At 37.1% G+C, this 21,007-nt stretch overlaps 1 protein-coding gene across 4 annotated transcripts in view; it reads left to right on the top strand.

Moving 5' to 3' along the window:
• Window positions 1-21,007, top strand: part of LOC145988393 (tubulin glycylase 3A-like) — a 97,240-nt gene that overhangs the window by 44,020 nt on the left and 32,213 nt on the right. For 2 of the 4 annotated variants that reach the window (XM_083123272.1, XM_083123275.1), the window contains exons 3-5: window positions 4,352-4,548; window positions 5,667-5,861; window positions 19,886-20,071. In XM_083123272.1, coding sequence (XP_082979398.1) covers window positions 4,352-4,548; window positions 5,667-5,861; window positions 19,886-20,071 — 578 coding nt within the window. The remainder of the gene's footprint in view (window positions 1-4,351; window positions 4,549-5,666; window positions 5,862-19,885; window positions 20,072-21,007) is intronic. The other 2 variants (XM_083123274.1, XM_083123273.1) reach the window with 2 other exon arrangements.

Raw genomic sequence — 21,007 nt, 5'->3', positions numbered from 1 at the left:
TGGTATGTGGACGAGCATTGTCATGAAGCAACAGGACGTTCTTGGCCCACTTTCCCTTGCGATACTGCTGTATCAAATTCACTCACCCGGTTAAACACTGTCACTCGTGACGGAGCACTGTCACCACACACTGCACGCAATCTGCTGTAAATGGTTGCTGGCCTGTTCCCTTCTTTCCACCGGAACCACGCAGTCCACCTCTGCCCATGATAAACACACTCCATGATCTGTCAGTGATGGCACACAGGATGCCCGTAAAATGGTAACACTACTCCTGACATCTACCAGCCTCCTGCATTATTATTCACTCTTCAAGGTCGACTCTTTCAGACTACTGTATTGTCGCCAGCTTGCCTATACCGGGGTTCGAATACCAGCCCCAGTCTAAATCATTTGTAAATGCCCCTCGTAAATGTTCTGAGGTAAGTTTTTCACACTTTAGCTTTTATTTTTATCTAGGAAGGAAAAGGAAGATGCATGGAAAATAAAACATAATTCTCTCTCTCAATCCGTTTACTTTCTTAGTGTCCTTTGCAGGACATTATTGCCAAATAAGATATCTTGAAGTTGATTAGGTAAATTTCAGTTTGAAATTTTTAAACAATTCCAATTTTTCGTAGATTAATATATCCCATAATATTTGTGATTTGTTTGTAGATGTATTTCGAATCTGTGTATATGAAATGGCAAATGCAAACTCTGCACCTTAAATTAAATGAAGGGCTCGGGTGTAAAACATGGTAAGTGATTAAGTTGAGTTCATTAAGGAAAAAAGGTTATTGGAAGCTATTCTGTAGATAGATTGTTCTTGTGTTGTGTTTACCAATTTTAAGAAGGCTTCACTGAGTCCAATGCAAATTATATGGCATGGCAATTACACTTGAATATTTGAAGGATGGCACATTTTACTTTGTAACTCAAAAATGACCAAAATGTCACTTACCATGTTTTACACCCGAGCCCTTCAAATGTATATACCGTTTAATTGAATTGAATTAAAATTTTTGGATACAATGGAATCACACAGACCAAATATTGTTAATATATTTCTGTGTCGAGAGAAACACTTGGTTGAAAGAGAGAAAGCATCTGCTTGTACGCTTGAATTTTTGAAAAGTTCACCTTGAAAACTGGGAATTATACTTGAACTTTAGCATGGACCTAGAGTGGCTATCCTAAATAAGGCTCAGCTGGTGACGGCATGAATAACTATGCAATAAATTCTATTAGGCCTACTGAACCGTATTTTAAAATTTGGCTAGCAACAGTGTAAACATTTATAGCACCATATTTATTATTCTGATTTAATGATACACGTGATACAGAAAACACAAATATTAAGAAACACATACTCTACTCATGTTGGAAATAATCGTAAGTGAATATTAAAAAAATAAATTTGAACCTTGTATTTTTCAACCCCTGGTTAAAAGACACTTTGAAGGATTGGTCTCTCATTACGTTAGAGAGATTGCCCATTCCATTTTAAGATGGCAGACAAAAGACTGATTTTTCCTATTTTGCAAAACTTTTTTTAAGTTATAGTCATTTTGGACTTGGCCACATTTTCATAGATTAAGGAACACATGTCTCAGCAACATTAGGGTGTTACTTGAGCTGTAAGTTTTTAATAAAAACTCTGTAATATAGTGTGTGGTTTAGGAAGAGTGGGCAGCTGTAAGGGGTGACCTTCTGTGAAGGCATGCAAATCACAACCTCTCTTCCATGTAGTATGCACCCTGGACTGCATTTGTAACAACTAGATACATCCGGTAAATGATTTGGTTTTTCATTTGAGTAAAATTGCTCAAAACATTTCAAGATGACAAATTCAAGAAACGATATTTCATATGTTGAGGTAGCTCCAGATCCTGACAATATTTTCAAATCTATGTGTAAACTACATTTTTGGAATTTTAGGCCATCACTAAGCCATAGTTTGACAATATAAAGCTGAAATATAGTCAGTGGTTGGGGAGGGGTCACCAATGTTTGGACAATGAGAACTGCCGTAAAAGCAGATATTTGACCTGAAATTTTCATAACAAATAGTCATTTTGGAGAATAGGAATAAAATCATTTAAGTCAATTCAATATGACACTTAACATGGCACAGTTGATACATGGAAGAGATATTTAAACACCCAGAAAAATAATTGAATGTAAAGTCCTTCACAGTGAGGAGACTAATGTTTATGTTCATGGTGCAACTTAATAAACAGAATATGCGACCCTTGTCATCCGATAACTAACTTTGGACAGAAACTGTCTCACAACATTCTCATAGTGTTCTGGTGTTCCTTCCTACTGAAAAGAACTCTGTAAAAAGTACCTTCTTCCATAAGCAAGGATGAAAAAACCTGTTCATTTAACAAATCCAAGTAGTTCTAAGCATTTTAGATTCAGTTGATAGAAAATGGACGGTACTATTATCGTACTTTCTCCTGTAAATTTGAAGGAAATTTGAAGGAATCCGTTTTACCCATACGATAATGTTACCAAATGGACATTAGCCTCGTCACTGTGAAGGACTTTTCATTTAATGGAAGTGTAATTGTTCGCGACAACTATTCATAATGCACAGCTCTCCTGGATGTATCTGATTAAAATCGTGTTCAATGGCATGTGTACTTCTCTCCCTAGACGTCACTGTGATCTTGTGAACCAATGCGCTAAACACATTTTTAATGTATTTTTCTGACACCTCGAAAAGGAGCAAATTTGTACAAAAATTCAGTCATACCTTTTTACTGGTTAAAGATACGTCGAAAAAACCTTCTCGTGAAATTCTAGCCTGATTTGATATATCATATCTTATCACCCCCTTCCCATTTAAAATTCTGAAGTTGAATTCAATTTGGCAGGTTTCAAGATGGCGGCAATCATCGTCATATGCCCTATAACATTTTCCCCCACGCCTATTACAAACCCACAATGTTTGTTTTGCAGAATATTATGTCATTCAACTTTTATTCCGGTGTCTCCACACTTATGACCCACCCTGTAAATTAAAATAAATGAGAGTGACACATAGTTTTCAAGTTTGACAAAATACTTACTTCCAAATATTTTTGGGGATAAACCCAAAATACCCTCCAAATATAAATATTTGTTGCATGTAAGTATCAGGCCTTCATGGCGTGGTGCTATGCACAGGGGAACACTTTACCTTTTTTTTTTTTTAAGTATCAGGCGATAGTGTACATGAAGCAGTTGAACCCTAAATGGGCCACAGAAAAAATAAAATCCTATTGCTTACAATTTTGGAATCCAACATTTGCATTCTCAGTTGACGAAATATATTCCTTTGGAAATATTTTTAAGAATTCTTCCTAGCAGTTTGACGAGTTGGAATTATCAGGGTAATTCTTGAAAGCATTAAGATATTATTAATCACCATCAAAATATTTGTCAAAATGTTTTTATGTAAGAGTTGTGATTGTTTATTTCTCTCAACATTTTGACACACTTCACTTGTATCCTTGTCAAATGCGACTAACATAATATTTCATTGATATAATAATTCTTTAGTGTGAAAAATATGTAAACCATATTGAAATATTGAAGGCAATAGACATTTTACCCATTTCAAGTGCATCATATGAATGAATGAAATGTTTTATTTTGACTAGCTTACAATACCTTGAATTATCTTCATCTTGATTTTATGTTTTTCAGCGATCCATGGTGATAAATTTAACATGTAGAAAAACGTAAATTAGGAGAAAACTTTTGTGGCATTTTGGATTGAATGTGTAATGTGGGAAAACATAAAATGGGAGTTTCACTGTATCACTTCATGTACCTATGATGATGGGCTGTATTAAAAAAGTGAATAGGTACTCATGATGATATCCTGCAATGAGAGTAAGTGCTCAAGAAGTGCGCATGTCTCAGTTTCCAAATGAATACAGTCCACCTTCACATAGTGTCCAACCTAGAATCTTTTCTTAGATATGTCAACATTTTTATGACCAGGCGATACACGTACCTACTCCTACCTTGTGTGTGTGTGTGTGTGTATAAAGCAGCTTGCAAGATTTCGTTCATATCAAAATGGGAGCAGATATGCATCAAAGGGGTAAGTGCTCCTTGTGAGTGCAGATTCTCAGCCCTTTTATCCATACAAAATGGAGCACATGCTCCAAAAACGTTGAGAAGTAAGTAGTGCTAGATTTTATTAATGGTTGAAGATTTTTTTTTTAAGATTTTAATGCAGCTCATTAGTTCATTCATACACTATCACTAATACATAAGTTAGCAGTATGCTTAATTTAGCACTGAATAATTTTTCTTGGAACCTTGTTTCTTTATTTTATTTTATTTTTTGCAATAAAAGTTTAATTTGCAGATGAATTGTTCTTCAATTATACCAACATGCAGCAACCAGCAGCAAAGGATTTGTTATTCAATCTCCTTGTGACAAGGCTTCTTGTGAGCATATCACCTGATTTGGTGTGGGTAACAAGTGAAAAGTTGGACTGGAAGGAACTGGCAGAAGAACAACTTGTTAGCAAATTTCCATCATCATGGTACATCATAATAAAGGTGAATCAATTAGATATTCTGGAAAACTTTTATTATGTTCCCAATTTGTCTTAAAGCTTTTATTTTTCTTCAGTTAAGGTGAAAACAGCAGCATTTTTAAAACTTAACAATATTTGTATGAAGATTATTCAAAAAAGTAACAACAAATTGAAAATTAATTCAGGTATGATTCAGCTACGGATACAAATGATGTTATTTTCCTACATAATTGCCCTCTTTTCCAATACACTTCTTACACCAGTGCACCAACTTCTCTGTTCTACCAGGCAATTTTTCTCTGATTCTGCCTTCAGGCAGAAATTCACGCTGCTTCTTTGGCCTCATGATCATTCCAAAATCTTCATCACTTCAGATTGCCCTCAAGAATTCCAAATGCATGACAATCAGAGGGGGAAACTGTCTTAAAAGTCAATTTCTGAATGACAGCAGCAGTTGTATGGGAAAGTGTGTACCTTGTCATGAAGGGGAAGAATGTCTTTAGACAAAAGCCTAGTTCAGTGTCTGATGAAGAAATTTGCCTCTTCTAATGAATAACGTCAACCCAATCAACCTTCTCACTGTGATGACCATGCTGGTACAACCAGAGCATTTCTAATTTCACTTCCTGCACTCTACTCCATTTACGGCCTTCTCTTACCAATACGGGTAGATAACGATCTCTTGAAGTGATTCAAAATCTCGCAGTCAGTGCTTCCAAATGAAACCTCTGGAGTCAGTGCATACCTTTGTTCATATAGGATCCCCATTGCTGGGTTGTAAAAATTGCTCTTGAGCAATGATTTTATTATCTGCAGTTGTAAGATAAAAGCCATAAATCACAAATGAAAATATCTTAATCCATAGGGCTTTGCAGAAAACTTGGTGTAAATATATCGTACGGTTTTCATGTTGCAAGTGATCGAAGTTAGGATTGTTTGACCTTTGAAACACCTGACAGTTCAAAGAATTAAGAATTGCTTTAGGATTCTGTACGTAAGTTCAATCTTACTTTGTACCTTTCTGTTACAACAAATAATTTTCAATTGTATTAATGCATAATGTAAGAAATAGTTGATATTTAAGAGCACATCTCATATTTTTGGTTCATTAAGTATAATTTAACATGCTATTTGTTTCAGGATAAACTTTACAAAACACTTCAGAATGTTCAGTGGTTTCAAGAGATTGGCTCACAGGATGCTTTTTTACCTCGATGCTTTGCCATAAAGGATCCTCATGAATTGGAAGCCTTTTTGTTAAATTATCATTTATCAGCATGTGTTAGCTTCTTGAAGTTGATATCAAATAGCCAGACCCTGTCAGAAGATGGAGAGGTATGGACATGGTACAATACTACATGGAAATAACAACTGTTGTTAATTGCCACAATCAGTACAGTACAGTATTTGTTCAGTAGAAACCATTCTGTTGATCTGATACATGCCAGTGTGGCCCCTTGTGACAAGAAATCTAGAAAAGAAATATGAAAGGGTTGGATAAAAAGTGACATGTCTACAGCTTACAAATAACACAATTGCCAATACTGATACCACTTACATTTTTTTCAATATTATCTCCCACCATATCTACAGCCTTCAGCTCCACATGTGTATTTTGTGTTGCTTTGGCTAATCGCCATGATGATGATTAGTGATTATTGGATTAAATTTATGAAGGGACACTCACAAAAGCACCCATTCCCAAGCAGGGACTCGAATGCTGGAACCTCGGTGGTGAGACCACATCCTGCACTGTGCTTGTGGGAATTATCATAGCCATTGTTGTTTATGTCCTGTGGGGATCGCCCTACAGCATGGATAATCTTTTTTGCGATATCTCTCGTCTTTATGAAGAAATCGTAATTGTATCGGCTGACATTTTTAGAAGAATATGGAGGGTGTTCCAGATCCCCCACTTCCTGTAGTGAAAGGGATTCTTGAAAGTGATTGTACTGTGGCACTGTGCGTTGTCATGAAAAAAGAAAGTGTGATGCATCCTGAATGATTTTCTTGCCTTTACAGAACAATTCCACCCACTGATGAGGCAATGCTGCATTATCACATGCTTCATAAAATTCCTGGAAACATTCTGCATTGTGACTTCAGGCAACCACAATCTCCATCCAGGAGCATTACTCCACTTTAGTAAGCATGTCTTGATGGTGGTTACATTTTCCTTCCTCACTTTGTGACAATGTCTATTTTTACGCAAATTCACATGGCTATCACCACTGCCTCAACACTATCTGACACATCCACCCACTTCATTGTTGCCATTTTTTATTCCACCTCTATTTTCCCCCACGTAAAACACCAATTATTTAGTACGGCAATTCCACTTTAACAGCAGATGGTTGGGGAAGTTCTTTACATCTATTCTTAACATTCCACGCTAGCACCAGGGTAGAGGAGCAACCCACCTCCCGGCCCTGCTCCCCCATAAATAACAATAAGTAGCCAATGAACATGAGAGTTAAGGCAATCACTCATTAAAATCTATAAATGAATACCTCCATAGACAATGTCTAAAAATGACAAATTCTAATAGGGTCATGCCTCTGTCCCCCTCCCAGGAGAGAAGGTTGCTAATCCATCACCAATGCAATAGCATGATTCTGTCAGCCAGTACATTTGATATGCATATAAATCCTGATATAGCCTTGTAATCAAGGGGTCCTGGGTTTGATACCCAGTTTAGGCACAGTGTTTCGGATCCCATTTTAAACTGTAGGTCCAGTCACGATTAGCCTATCTGTGCATAAAGTGGACTTAAAACAACAATTCAATCAATAAATTCAAATACTGATATAATTGTTATAGAGAAAATGGCTCATCTTAGTGGAAAGTTTCTCATGTCTACAGGTACAAAATCTTTGTGAAATAAGTGACAATGTACAGTTTATTGAACTTCACAGTAAAGTCATTAGAGAAATGTTCTATTTGATTATTTAATACAGCTTCTCTGCCTTTTTACATTAATTGTAATGATGGTAATATATGATTGTAAGGTAAAAAATTGATGAGAGATCAAACACAATAGAACTTACATGTCCTAGCTGGAATTTCGGTGGCAAAACTGTGCTCAACCACCAAAATATCAGTATGTAACGCAATGTCTTGCTTATTTTACTTACAACTTTTTCTCTGTGATCAATTTATGCCTGGATGTTACTATGAGGGCGGATCAAATAAAAATGGAATAGTGGATGTATTGAGTTATATTTATGTATGTGTGTGGTGACAACAATGTGTAGAGGTAGAGCAGGAGGTAACGAAAGAAACCTCTACTGCATAAGGGACTTGCCCTAGATAGTCGCACGTGAGCATGTGATATGCGTAGGTGGTCGGGCAGCAGTATCATCGGAGAAGGCAAGCAGGCAAGCAGTCAGTGCTTGCTTCACCTGTGGTGGCGGAATGTTTGCCAGCAAGGAAGAGCAACGTGGTGTTATTAATTTTTTAGTGGCTGAAGGAGTTGGAGTTCGCGAATGCAGCAGCGAATGAAGGCAGTCTATGTACAACATGCTCTGTCATTGACTCGTGTGCAGGACTGGCACAAGCTTTTCCGAGAGGGACGGGAATCTGTGAAGGATGATTAGCAACCTGGTCAAGCTCATGTTGTCATCATGTATGTTCTGGTGGAACAAGTTGATCGGATAATCCGGGCAAACAGACGAGTCAACATCAGGGACATCAGCATGGATGTGGGAGTGAGTTTCGGTTCCGTACGTACCGTCATTACAGACAGACTGCAGTACAGGAAAGTGAGTGCACAGTGGGTGCCACACCATCTCACACATGATCAGAAGAGCCTCCGTATGGGATTGTCTATGCAGCATCTTCTGAGATATCGTGCCGAGGACAATTTCCTGGAACGGGTTGTGGCAGGTGATGAATGTTGGTGCCACCACTTCCAACCTGAAAGCAAACGACAAAGCCAACATTGGAGACATCTGAGCTGTCCACTGCCGAAGATGTTCAAAATGGTGCAGAGTAGTGGCAAAGTGAGGCTGACATGTTTTTTTGATCTTGAATGACCCTTTCTCCTTAAGCTCCTGGACCATGATCAAACGATCAACGCTGCTTGTTACTGCAGTACCCTCCTCTGTTTGCACACAGCAATCAAGGTCAATCGGCCTGGTCTGTTGTCCTCTGGAGTGGTTTTGCTGCATGACAACGCATGGCCACATACGTCAGCTGTCACAAAGAACACATTGGCGACGTTTGGGTGGACAGTGTTGGAACACCCACCATATAGCCTTGATCTATTGCCATGCGGCTTCATATCTTTGGTCCACTGAAAAGGGCATTGAAGGGTTGGTGCTTCCACTCGGACAATGAATTCTTGGACAATGTTTGCAACTGGTTCCGATCTCAGCCAAAGGAGTTCTACGAGCAGGGTATTCACCACTTGGTGAAACAGTGGGACAAGTGCTTGTGTAACTTTGGAGATTACATTTTAAATAAACTTTGTTGATTTCATTCTGTGGCCCCTCTTCCATTTTCATTTGATCCACCCTAATAATAATTATTTTCTTCTTGTGACCAGACACATTAAGCACTCAACTGGTCGTAGGTGTTCGTTTCTGAGCTTCCTCATCAGTTTCATCCTTCATGCTCATCCTCAGAATTAGGCTAGGGCTGAGCCAATACCAATTTGAACCAATATCGGTAAGAGAGACAATATTCTTACCAATTTCCACCGATATCAACACTTGAAACTTGTAACAGTTCAAAAGAATTCTGACTGTTTATAAATTTTAATCTATAAGTTTTTGATTGTAACTATACTACATCAATCTAATTTCACATGAGGTAATAGCTTAATCAATTTCATTCCTCCCTCACACAAGGTTGCAAAAATAATGAAAATTATGAATTTTGCATAATTTCTAGGATATTTAGACTCTGCAAAAGTGTCACTGGACATTATTGTAAACCCTGCAAAACACCCAGACTCTGGAAAGTATCAGCTAATATTGAGATTAATTCCAACTAATACTTTCAGATACTGATATCACTTATATCAGCTTGGTATTGGTATTGGCTCAGCCTTAAATTAGGCAAAAATGACAGAATAACCATGCAGAGCAAGAAATGTACAAAATCTATACTACATTTTTGAGAGTATAATATTAATGTCATTAATAATAATAATAATAATAAAATCGCCTTTATTGGAACGGGCGTGTTTCAGCCTCTAGGGCCGTTCTTACAACAGACCCTTGTCTGGGAGATTAATACAATGGATTAAAGAGTATACATTGAGAAAAAAATAAAATTAAAACATGAAAAGGATTACATATCAATACAAATAAGAACAATTAAATATATAGGTATATACGCATACATGTATAGATAATGAAAAAGAAAAACAGATTTACCTATAAATTGTTGAACATAGGTATCTAATGTTTGTTGCTTTTGTTTTAGTACATATACATATAATACAGTAATCTGGAACAATGAAAAATATAATAATAATAATGAAGTGAAATAAAATAATGAAATTATAAGATTTATATGCACACAGTTGCCAAATGTTACAGTGAGTATTTTTATGAATGAAAAGTTGCTCATGATTAAGTATTTTGCTGCCTTGCCAGTAGATACTGTTTGAGATTCTTTCTAAATAGCTTATGGTTTTTGATGGATGTTAGGGAGGTTGGGAGGGAATTCCATTCTTTAGTGGCAGTTACGGTAAATGATTTTCCGTAGGTAGTCGTATTATGTACTGGGACTGACAATAATTTTTTTCGTCGTGTTACATGTTCATGTCTGCTCGAATTTGTGTTCAGTTTTTCAAAGAGATATGCAGGCTGTTTGTAGCCTAGTACTTTGTGTGTTAAAGTTAATAATTGGTATTTCACGAGATTCTTGGTGTTAAGCCAATTCAAATTGAATAAGTATTTTGAAATGTGGTCCCTTTTTTTTCAGCTTGTAAATGAATCTTATGCATGCATTTTGTAGCTTTTGTAGCTTATTAGTTATGGAGCTGCTTGCATTGTAAGCAACTGTGGCTCTGTAGATTAATCGTGATAAAACTAGACTCTTGCACAATTTTTTTTTTAACCTCAATGCCTGCAATATTTTTCAAGTGATGTAATGCTCGAAGAGATTTGTTGGCTTTTTTCATCTGCTCTGAAATATGACCTGACCATTCTATGTGGGAATCCATGACAACGGCAAGGTTATTTACAGTATTTTCTAAATTTAATGGGTGGCTATTCAATTTGGGGAGAATCATGTTATCTGTGTTTTGGCTAAGCTTTATAACCAGAAATTTCTTTCCCATTAAGACAAACTTTGACTTGGTTGGGTTTAATTTTAGTAAGTTAGTTTGTGCCCATTCACTTACGGCGTTCAGGTCTTTTTGTAGTTGTGATGCTGCATTTGAGAACTCTTCTATCCTTGTATGTATGTATATCTGAACATCATCAGCATATTGGTGATACTGCGCATGTGAGAGGCTCTTGTGTAAGTCCATTACATAAATGGAGAAAAGGAGAGGTCCAAGAATGCTTCCTTGGGGAACTCCATTTCGAATGTTTAACCACCCAGAGGAACAGTTATTTTTGCCTCTGATTTGTACACGCTGCTTCCTGCCAGAAAGGTACGATGCAAACCAATCATGGGATATGCCGTTTACCCCAATGCTGTGTAATTTAGCGAGTAGAACTTCATGGTTCACGCAATCGAATGCTTTTGAGAAATCAAGGCATACAAGTAAGGTGATTTTGCTTTCATCGATAGCTTTTTGCACCACTGAATCAAGACACAATTTTCTCTCGTGTGAAGAGAAGCCAAGTAATTACCTTGTTATCTTCCTGCATTTTACAAGTCATTCTTAAAAACACTAACTTGCTGACCAAGGCAATGTATTATTAAGATAAAAACACTTAACAGGTAACGTTTCGACCCTGTATCAGGGTCTTCCTCAGAGGAAAAACTAAACTAAAATATTGAAATATACTACACACAGAAAGATTACATACACATAGCAGGGTCACTAGCCACACAACAACAAATCAAGTTGACAGTCCTTATCTAGGAAGATTTCTCCAAAGGAATTAAACATATCACCTCCTGACAGTTGTTGACTAATTGGTCTACTAAACTGAAGGTGATTGACAGGTCAAGATTAGCAAGAGTCTAGAACCACCTGCTTACCACTCCCCCACCCCTCCTGCCTTTTTGGTATGGATGAATACCTCCTCCTCTGGTCTTCTTCTTTTCTCTTCTTTCTTCCTTGTTCATACTTCTTTTTTCTTCATCCTTTCAACTTTCTCTAACACACTCTTCCATTCCTTGTTTATCTTGAGTCCTCCATTTCAATTCATGATGTCTTCTCCTTTCTTTTCTATTTCTTTGGCCTCCTTCCATTTTCTCACTAGTTCTCTCTTCTCTTTTCCTATTCGCCTAGCCGAATCCCATTCAACTTCATGTCCTGTTTCTCTAGTGTGTTTGAATATGGCATTCCTGTCTCTCTTCAATCTCACATCATCCATATGTTGCTTTAACCTGTCTTTAAGTCTCTTCTTCGTTTCCCCTATATATATACACTTTCACATCCTCTGCACTTCACCTTGTAGATAACCCCTTCCTGGAAGGAGGAAGGAGGGGGTTTAAAAAGCTCACAAAGGAGGCAGGAAGACTGCCTAGTTTAAAAGGCTTTCCCAAAATACATAAAGAAGAGATAAAGTTGAGACCAGTGATGAATTGCAGGGACAATATTTTGGAACCATTGGAGAAGAAGTTAAAAAAGGTAATTGAAGTGTTAGTGAGAGAACAAGGAAGCAGAGCCGTGAAAAACAGTCAGCAGGTGGTGGACCTTATAAAAGGTCTGATGGAGTCTGGGGATAAAATCACAATGTTTAGCCTAGATGTGAGAAGCATGTTACCGAGCATCAAAAGGGGACATGTAGTGGATATAGTGAGGAAGAAAGTGGGGAAAAGCATTATAGGAGAATGGGATAGTGAGAGAGTGGTACAAGTGCTGGAAACCATTTGGGAAATGGCTACAGCAGAGTTGGGAGTAAAATCATCAAGATTAGTGAAGGTCTGAATATAGGCTCTTGTTTGAGCCCTGTGTGGGCGGAATTAGTTATGAATGAATGGGAGCAGGAAGTGATAGTGAAAGGAGGAGATAAGTTAAGTCTGTTTTGTAGATATGTGGATGATTGTTTTGGGATATGGAAGGGAACGAAAAGGCAGCTAAGTAAGCTTGTTAAAGATGTATAAGATGAGAATGCAGGGATATTCCTTGAGCTCGAAACGGAACAGGAAGGAACATTAAATTTCTTGGATATTGAGATGAAAAAGAAGAGAATGGGGATTGTGGCTACATGGTATCAAAAGGAGTGTTCTGCCACAAAAGAAGTGATGTGGGTGATGGAACTAAACATAATTTTATAAGGAACATGGAAGACCGAATAAAGAAGATATGCACAGAGAAAGGGGAAGAAGAAACCAAGATTAATAGCCTGTGGGAACAACTAGAAGAGAATGGCTATGAAAAGAAAGACAGACACAACATCAACAGAAGAAGAAAAGAGATAAAAGAGAGAGGACTGGAAGAGAAGGAAGAAAAAGAAAAGAGAGATGGTTTGGTATAAGAAGTATGGGCGATGCCACAGAGAAGATATGCAAAGTGCTGAGGAAAGTGGGTATAAGAACTTACAGGAAGGGAGGATGCACTATTTTAAGTATAGCCAGCAAGAAGAAAGAAGAAAAGAGAGAGGAAGAAGAGGAAGGGGTTATCTACGAGGTGAAGTGCAGAGGATGTGAAAGTGTATATATAGGGGAAACGAAGAAGAGACTTAAAGACAGGTTAAAGCAACATATGGATAATGTGAGATTTAAGAGAGACAGGAATGCCATATTCAAACACACTAGAGAAACAGGACATGAAGTTGAATGGGATTCAGCTAGGCGAATAGGAAAAGAGAAGAGAGAACTAGTGAGAAAATGGAAGGAGGCCAAAGAAATAGAAAAGAAAGGAGAAGACATCATGAATTGAAATGGAGGACTCAAGATAAACAAGGAATGGAAGAGTGTGTTAGAGAAAGTTGAAAGGATGAAGAAAAAAGAAGTATGAACAAGGAAGAAAGAAGAGAAAAGAAGAAGACCAGAGGAGGAGGTATTCATCCATACCAAAAAGGCAGGAGGGGTGGGGGAGTGGTAAGCAGGTGGTTCTAGACTCTTGCTAATCTTGACCTGTCAATCACCTGTCAGTTTAGTAGACCAATTAGTCAACAACTGTCAGGAGGTGATATGTTTAATTCCTTTGGAGAAATCTTCCTAGATAAGGACTGTCAACCTAATTTGTTGTTGTGTGGCTAGTGACCCTGCTATGTGTATGTAATCTTTCTGTGTGTAGTATATTTCAATATTTTAGTTTAGTTCTTCCTCTGAGGAAGACCCTGATACAGGGTCGAAACGTTACATGTTAAGTGTTTTTATCTTAATAATAAATTGCCTTGGTCAGCAACTTAGTGTTTTTAAATATGGAAACAAGGCTTAATTATATTACAAGTCATTCTTGCTGAAATAACTCTATGGACATAAGTATAAATATATACACAGTGGTCAAAAGTAGCGAGCTACTTGTAGCGTCGCTACTGTAGCTAGCTACAAAATTTGTAGCTGTAGCGACGCTACATTTTTAAAATTGTAGTTGTAGCGGTAGCGAAGCTACAAAATTCCTGTAGTTGTAGTGATAATTTCGCTACAGCTATATTTTTCTCAGCATTTTCAGGTGAATTTTGAATGTGGCAACAGCATCAGAAAAAATCGACAAGAACCCTTCATTTTGCAGGAGGTTCATAAAGAAAGTCTATTACATGGACATACAGATTATCTAGATTGTAGATTATAGATATCTGCGCAATTTATTTAATTAGTATCTGAATAATTCAGTTATCCAGATAACTGACATATATGAATATATTCTTGCTAACAGCTACGTTTTTTTAGCTGCACCGCTATTTTGGGGAGAAACATGCCTCGTTTGCTGCACCACTGGAAAAAAGTGCCTCATTTGCGTCACCCCCGGAACAAATCCTGTGGATATTCATGGTGTAAGAGACACCAAAATGTCATTAATTGCTGTGTAAGACACAACTTGCAGTGCAAAAACGAGCGATGGATTTTCCACGGCACTGACAAGGGAATAGTGCCAGCAATAAATGGCTCAGCACGTTAACAGCATTGATCATCATCAGTATATAGGATCTCACCTTACCTTACCAATTGGCTCTACAGCTCTGGGTGAGCTTTGGCCTCGTGCACTATCAGCCTCCAAGTATTTCGGTCTAATATCTTCTCCCTCCATCCATGGACTCCCATTCTTTGTAGATCTTGTACGACACTATCCCGCCATCTTAGTTTGGGTCTGCCTCTTCTTCTTGTGGAGTACATTCTCTCGTACATGATTCTTCGCGGCATTCTATCCTTATTCATATGTTCTATATGACCCATCCAACTAATTCTTCTGGCTTTAATAAATCTTACTATATCCTTTTGGTTTAAGATGGAATTTATCTCTTCATTGTTTCGACTTCTCCAGAAATCTCCATCCCTGATTGGTCCATATATTTTTCTGATTCTTCTTCTTTCAGTTTTCCTTAATTGCTGTTCGTCTTCTACACTCATTGTCCATACCTCAGCACTGTAAGTTATTACCGGTCTAATAAGTGTTTGTAAATCAATAGTTTGGTATATCTGCTAATTAACTTGCTTTTTAGTAATTGTATGTTGGCATAATATGCTTTGTTCCCTGCATTTATTCTTTCTCTAATTACATCGTGCATGTTATTTTGGTCATTTATCGTCATTCCAAGATACTTGAAGTTTGTTACCGCTTCAAATTTCTTGTCATCTATTGTAAGTTGGTGGTAACGTTTTCCATCTTGCTTTGGAGTCAGCAGTAGGAATTTGGTTTTATTCATGTTTGTCTGTAGCCCAATTTTATTTGCTTCTTCTTCTAATATCCTGTATATTCTCTTTAATTCTTCTTCTGTTCTGGATATTATAACTACGTCGTCGGCATATGCGTTAATTTGGCTGAGTTTCGTAAATATTATTCCTCTTTTGTCTATTTTGCTTATTATTGCATGTAGTGCTATGTTAAATAAGCATGCAGATAGTCCATCTCCTTGTTTTACGCCTGTGTTATATTCTGTTAGTTCACCCATATCGCTCCATATTTTGACTTTAAAATATGTGCGTTGCAGTGTCATGTTTGTTAATCTAATCAATTTATTAGGTATTTGTAATTCTTCCATAATTTGTATTAATTTATGTCTTTTAATACTATCAAAAGCCCTACGAAAGTCTATGAATAACATGTAGAGATTTATATTATATTCATAATATTTTTCCATTATTTGTCTTATTGTGAATAATTGATCTATTGTGCTTCTTCCTTGTCTAAAGCCTGCTTGGTATTCTCCTATTATGTTTTCTATTATTGCTGTTAATCTTGTATGTATGATGCTGGTCAATATTTTGTAAGTTGTATTAAGTAACATGATGCCTCTATAATTACTACATTCTGTTTTGTCACCTTTCTTGTGTATTGGGCACAATATTCCATTATTCCATGCTTCTGGTATGTGTTCTTCTTGCCAGATTTGTTTTATCATTTTGTATATTTTTTCTATCATATTTGGTCCAGAATATTTTAATATTTCTGCTGTTATTTCATCTTCTCCTGGTGATTTATTGTTTTTTAGATTTTTTATTATCTTCTCAACTTCTTCTCGTGTTGGTGTTCCTTCTGTGTTTTGTTCATCGTTATTTTCTATTTGTTCTTCTCTATATGTTTCATTGTATAATTGTTCTTGGAAGTGTTCTGTCCATCTTTCTAGTACACTTTCTTTGTCTCCTATTATCTCCCCGTCTCTCCTTTTACATCCTATCTCTTTAGGTTGATATCATTTATTTATTCTCTTTATTGGTGCATAGTACTTTCTAATCTCTGACTGTTGACTAAGTTGTTCTATTTCTTGGATATTCTTTCTTATCCATTCTTTTTTCTTTTTCTTACATAAATTATTTGCCTGTTGCCTTAGTTCTTTGTATTTGTTACAACTGCTTCTTGTTTCTCTTTGCAGCATCTTCATTCTTGCAACATTTTTTTGGTTAATTATTTGCTGACATTCTCCATCAAACCACTCTTTCTTCCTTGATGTTTTCTCTTTGCCTATTACTTCTTCTGCAGCTTCTGTTAACACTTTCTTAATTATTTTCCACTTCCCTTCTATTGTTTCTTCTTGAGTATTTTGTTGTAACTTATTTTTAATTGCTGTTTGGTAATTCACCTTGTTTTCTTGGTTGTGAAGTTTTGTATAATTCCATTTTGTTCTTCGTATGTTCTGTTTGATAGGGTTATTGCTTAATCTTGCTCTTAGTTTAATTTTTACCAGAAAATGGTCTGAATCACAGTTTGGTCCTCTTTGGCTTATTACATCTATAATTGTTGAGGAGTGTCTCTTATCTATTAATACATGATCCATTTGATTTACTGTTTCATCGTCTGGTGATTTCCATGTGCCCAAATGTATCTTCTTATGTGGAAAGAAGGTGCTTTTAATTACCAACCTATTTCTTATTGCGAATTGTGTTAGAAGTAGGCCATTTTCATTACTGTTTTTGTGTAGGGAATGGTTACCAATTATGTCTGTGTCACTATTTCTCACTCCTATTTTTGCGTTGTAATCACCTGCAATTATTATGATGTCATATCTTGCTATTTTTTCTATTGTTCTTTCTAGTTGATCATAGAATTGTTCTTTTTCTAGATCTTCTTTTTCATTGGTTGGAGCATGTACCGACAGTATACTAATATTTTGGAATTTACCCATGATTCTTATTTTGCATATCCTCTCATTGATTGGTTCGAATGATAGAGCTCTTTCTCTTAGGTTTTTTGTTATTATAAACCCTGTTCCATATTGTCCTGTTTTTTCTTTTGTTCCGCTATAGTATACGCTGTAATCTTTTTTGTCTATTTTACCATGTCCTTGCCATCTGATCTCTTGTAGTGCTACAATATCAATTTTGCGTTGTGTGATTACATTGGCTATTTATTGCATTTTACCTGGTATTAACATTGTTCGGACGTTCCATGTTGCTATGGACCAATCATGTACCTTGTTCTTGCCTGGTTCGTCATCTGTGTTTCCCATCCTTATCCGAGGCTGATGTGCAGGTTTCTTAACAAGTTGCTTTTTTACGAGGTGAGGTTGTCAGCCTAACGCTCAACCATTTTAACCCTTGGAGGGGTTTTTCTGTTGGGGTTTACTCCCCTAGATGGTCGCCTACCAGGGCTACGGGGCCATCTCCCCATGTCATTTGATTCGGGTTTCCGTCCCTTAGATCAGTTGCTTTCACTACAGCTCTTGAGCCTGGTCCGCCCTTCTTTTGCTAGTTTTGGTCCGCCCCGGTTTCCCGGTACCCTCCATATCTGGAGGGCGTTCCCATATCCGCCACCTAGGGAGGCGCCCGATGGAGGACTAGCAACCCCGCACGGGTATAGGATCTCATCAGCAAGAAATTATTGTTACAAGAATGATAGAGTTTCTGGAATTACAATTATTTTCGCGATAGTATTTGTTCACAAATTTTAAAATTACAATATGATTAGAACACTCAGGTTTACACGACAGTTTCCTCAATAATTATCATATTGCAAAAAGTATGTACGAGTTATTGACTTTCCTGCAGAAAGGACAATTTTCTTTAGTTAATTTACATAGTTTTCAAATTTATGTATTTCTCCTACTTTTGCGTCACTTTTCTGTAACTTTTGCCAATCATGACATCATGTATACAATTTACTGCAAAGAAAAAAATGATCCCCGTAATAAATGGTTAAGTGGAAGAGAAGGCATTAATGCCTTAACTTCGCCATGTAAACAAAGTTGTAAATAAATAAATAAATAAATAAATAAATAAATCATCATCCTTCGCTGTTTCCTGCCTTTGGCTGGGTCGGCATAGAAGTCAAGCCTCTCCATATTTTCCTGGTCTTCCACCACTCCTCTTTTTCCACGTGTTCCAATCTTGTCCTCTTCTCCTAACACTCTCCACTATCTGCTCTTTCCACCGACATCTTGGTCTCCCCCTTGGCCTTATTCCCACTCCTTGTTCATTGTAAGCTCTTACTGGCAGTCTTTATGCACCCATCCTCTTTCAAACCATCTCATCTGTGCCTGATCTATCATGTCCTGAAGCTTCACCACACCCACTGTCTGTCGGATCTCCTCATTCCTTATTCTATCCCTTCTAGTCTTCCCCAATATACTCCTTAAAAAATCATCTCCACTGCCTGCATCTTTCTTTGTCTCTCTGTGTCATTGTCCAAGTCTCTGCTCCGTACGTAATTATTGGCATATAGTATGTGTTATATATTACCTTCTTGCATTTCATAGGTACTGTACATCCCTGTTCCATATTAATCTTCGAACGCATTGATATAGTCCACCACCCATTTGTCCTCTTCTGTTTACCTCCTCATCTATTCTTCCAGTTCTATCAATCATGACAATGAGGATGAATGGTTTACTTAATTATTCTCTTATCTATAGTCGCTTTCTGCAACTTTCAGCTAATTGTGAGAACGAGGAAGAATGATGAATGATCAGCAGTGTGGGGGATTGAGGAGCAGGAGGATCTCATCCTCCCAACTTGGCGTCTTTCCTAGTTTTTGTTTTGAGTCCATTTTATGCATAGATAAGCTGATTGAGATTGGATCCTAACCACTATGTGCCTCCACTGGGTATTGAACCTGGGGCCCTTTTGTAGTAAAGGGCTCCAGGTACTTTTCATTCAAAATGCTGACTTGATATTAGTCTATAAAAAATGAAATATTTATTCTCAAGAAAAATATGTTGATGTGAACATAAATACGTAATCCTACCAAATTTTATTTGTGTATAGTTGTAATCATTAATTTGGGTAACACCCTAATTGCAATATTCATATATCAAATTTGAATTGATATACCACTTGCATAGGTATGGTATTCTGAAAAACTATAGTAAAAATAAGGAACTGAAGTAACACTGCTATCAAAATTATCGAATGACTGGAATCATGATAATAAATAACAGAATCTATTTACCAGTAGTAGGGGATTTTTTTAATATAATACCAATATGGTTGTTTTCATTTTTTTATGCAGAAGTAGCGTAAAAAGTAGCGAAGTAGCGAGTAGCGAACAGGAGTAGCGTAGCGAGCTACTTTTTGGAAAATGTAGCTGTAGCTGTAGCGAAGCTACATTTTGGAAGAGTAGCTGTAGCTGTAGCGAAGCTACTTTTAAAATGTAGCGTTCTGATCACTGTATATACATATTTCAGGTCCCAGCTGATACGATAAAGTTTTCTGTGGAACATGTTCTGAACTATATACAAATTCAAGAGCATGATGACATAGATAGAGATCTTCTGAATGTTTCAATGAAGGATTGGCAGAAATTTCATTTTTGGTTTAAACAGATTGTTTGTAATGGTGCGACTGTGAAGTGTGAAGCAAATTTAATGGAGGTAAGCATATTGATGAGTTCAAATAATGTTTTAAATGTGTGTGGCACATTCTCACGTCACAGTGTGTGCTGAAAAACACATTCTATATATGTATGGGTCTCATTCAGTAAGTTCTGTCTCCTGAAATTTGATGAATTGTAATTCTAGAATTATAGAAAATAGATGGTACCGGCCATGGTGGCTCAGTGGGTCAGTCTCCCGCGAACCGCGGAAGGAGGAAGTTGGATCGGTGCTCTCTCCCGTAGCGTGTAGTTGAGACAGCACGCGTGCATTACGTAATTGTCCAGTCGAACAAAACTGGAGTCTTGAAAATGGCCATAAAGCGAGTGAAATCATTGAAATTGAACTTTAGAGAAGTGAGAAATAAGCCCACATCAAATGAACTACATTTCTGGATAAATACGAAATTGAAACTGAAACCAGAACAGGTTGTAAGTATAGAAGTAGACTATTATAGAAAATGTGTTTTTGTGAAATTATTGTCCAAAGTAATGAGTGAACAGTTATTACATGAGTCGAAAGGAGTGTATATGTATAATGATGATGATGGCGAACATGAAATGATAATGACGTGGGCAGATGAAAAAATATATTCTATACTAACTAACTATGGACAGGCGATCTTCCTTAATGACGAAATGTACTCAAAAGACCACATATACCCAGTGAGAACCGGAAGAAAATTAGTAAAGATGAACTTGTCGCATGCGATACCTTCATACGTTACGATCAGTGGCGGCCGTTATTGGGTCACGTACAATGGTCAAGAACATACGTGTTCCTACTGTTATGCGGTCGATCATTTCTTTAACCAATGCCCTAGTCGCCAGAGGTTAACATCATGCACAAGTGCTAACTCGTACACAGGGAGAGTGCGACCCGCCCCATTCAACCTCAACAGCGCTGAAGAAGTGATACACAATGATAAGACAGTAC

Source organism: Lepisma saccharinum, chromosome 5 (assembly GCF_977018435.1).
Source record: "Lepisma saccharinum chromosome 5, izLepSacc3.1, whole genome shotgun sequence".
Lineage (NCBI taxonomy): Eukaryota > Metazoa > Arthropoda > Insecta > Zygentoma > Lepismatidae > Lepisma > Lepisma saccharinum.
Note: the sequence above shows the minus strand (reverse complement) of the source record. Positions and strands in the feature narration are given on the sequence as shown.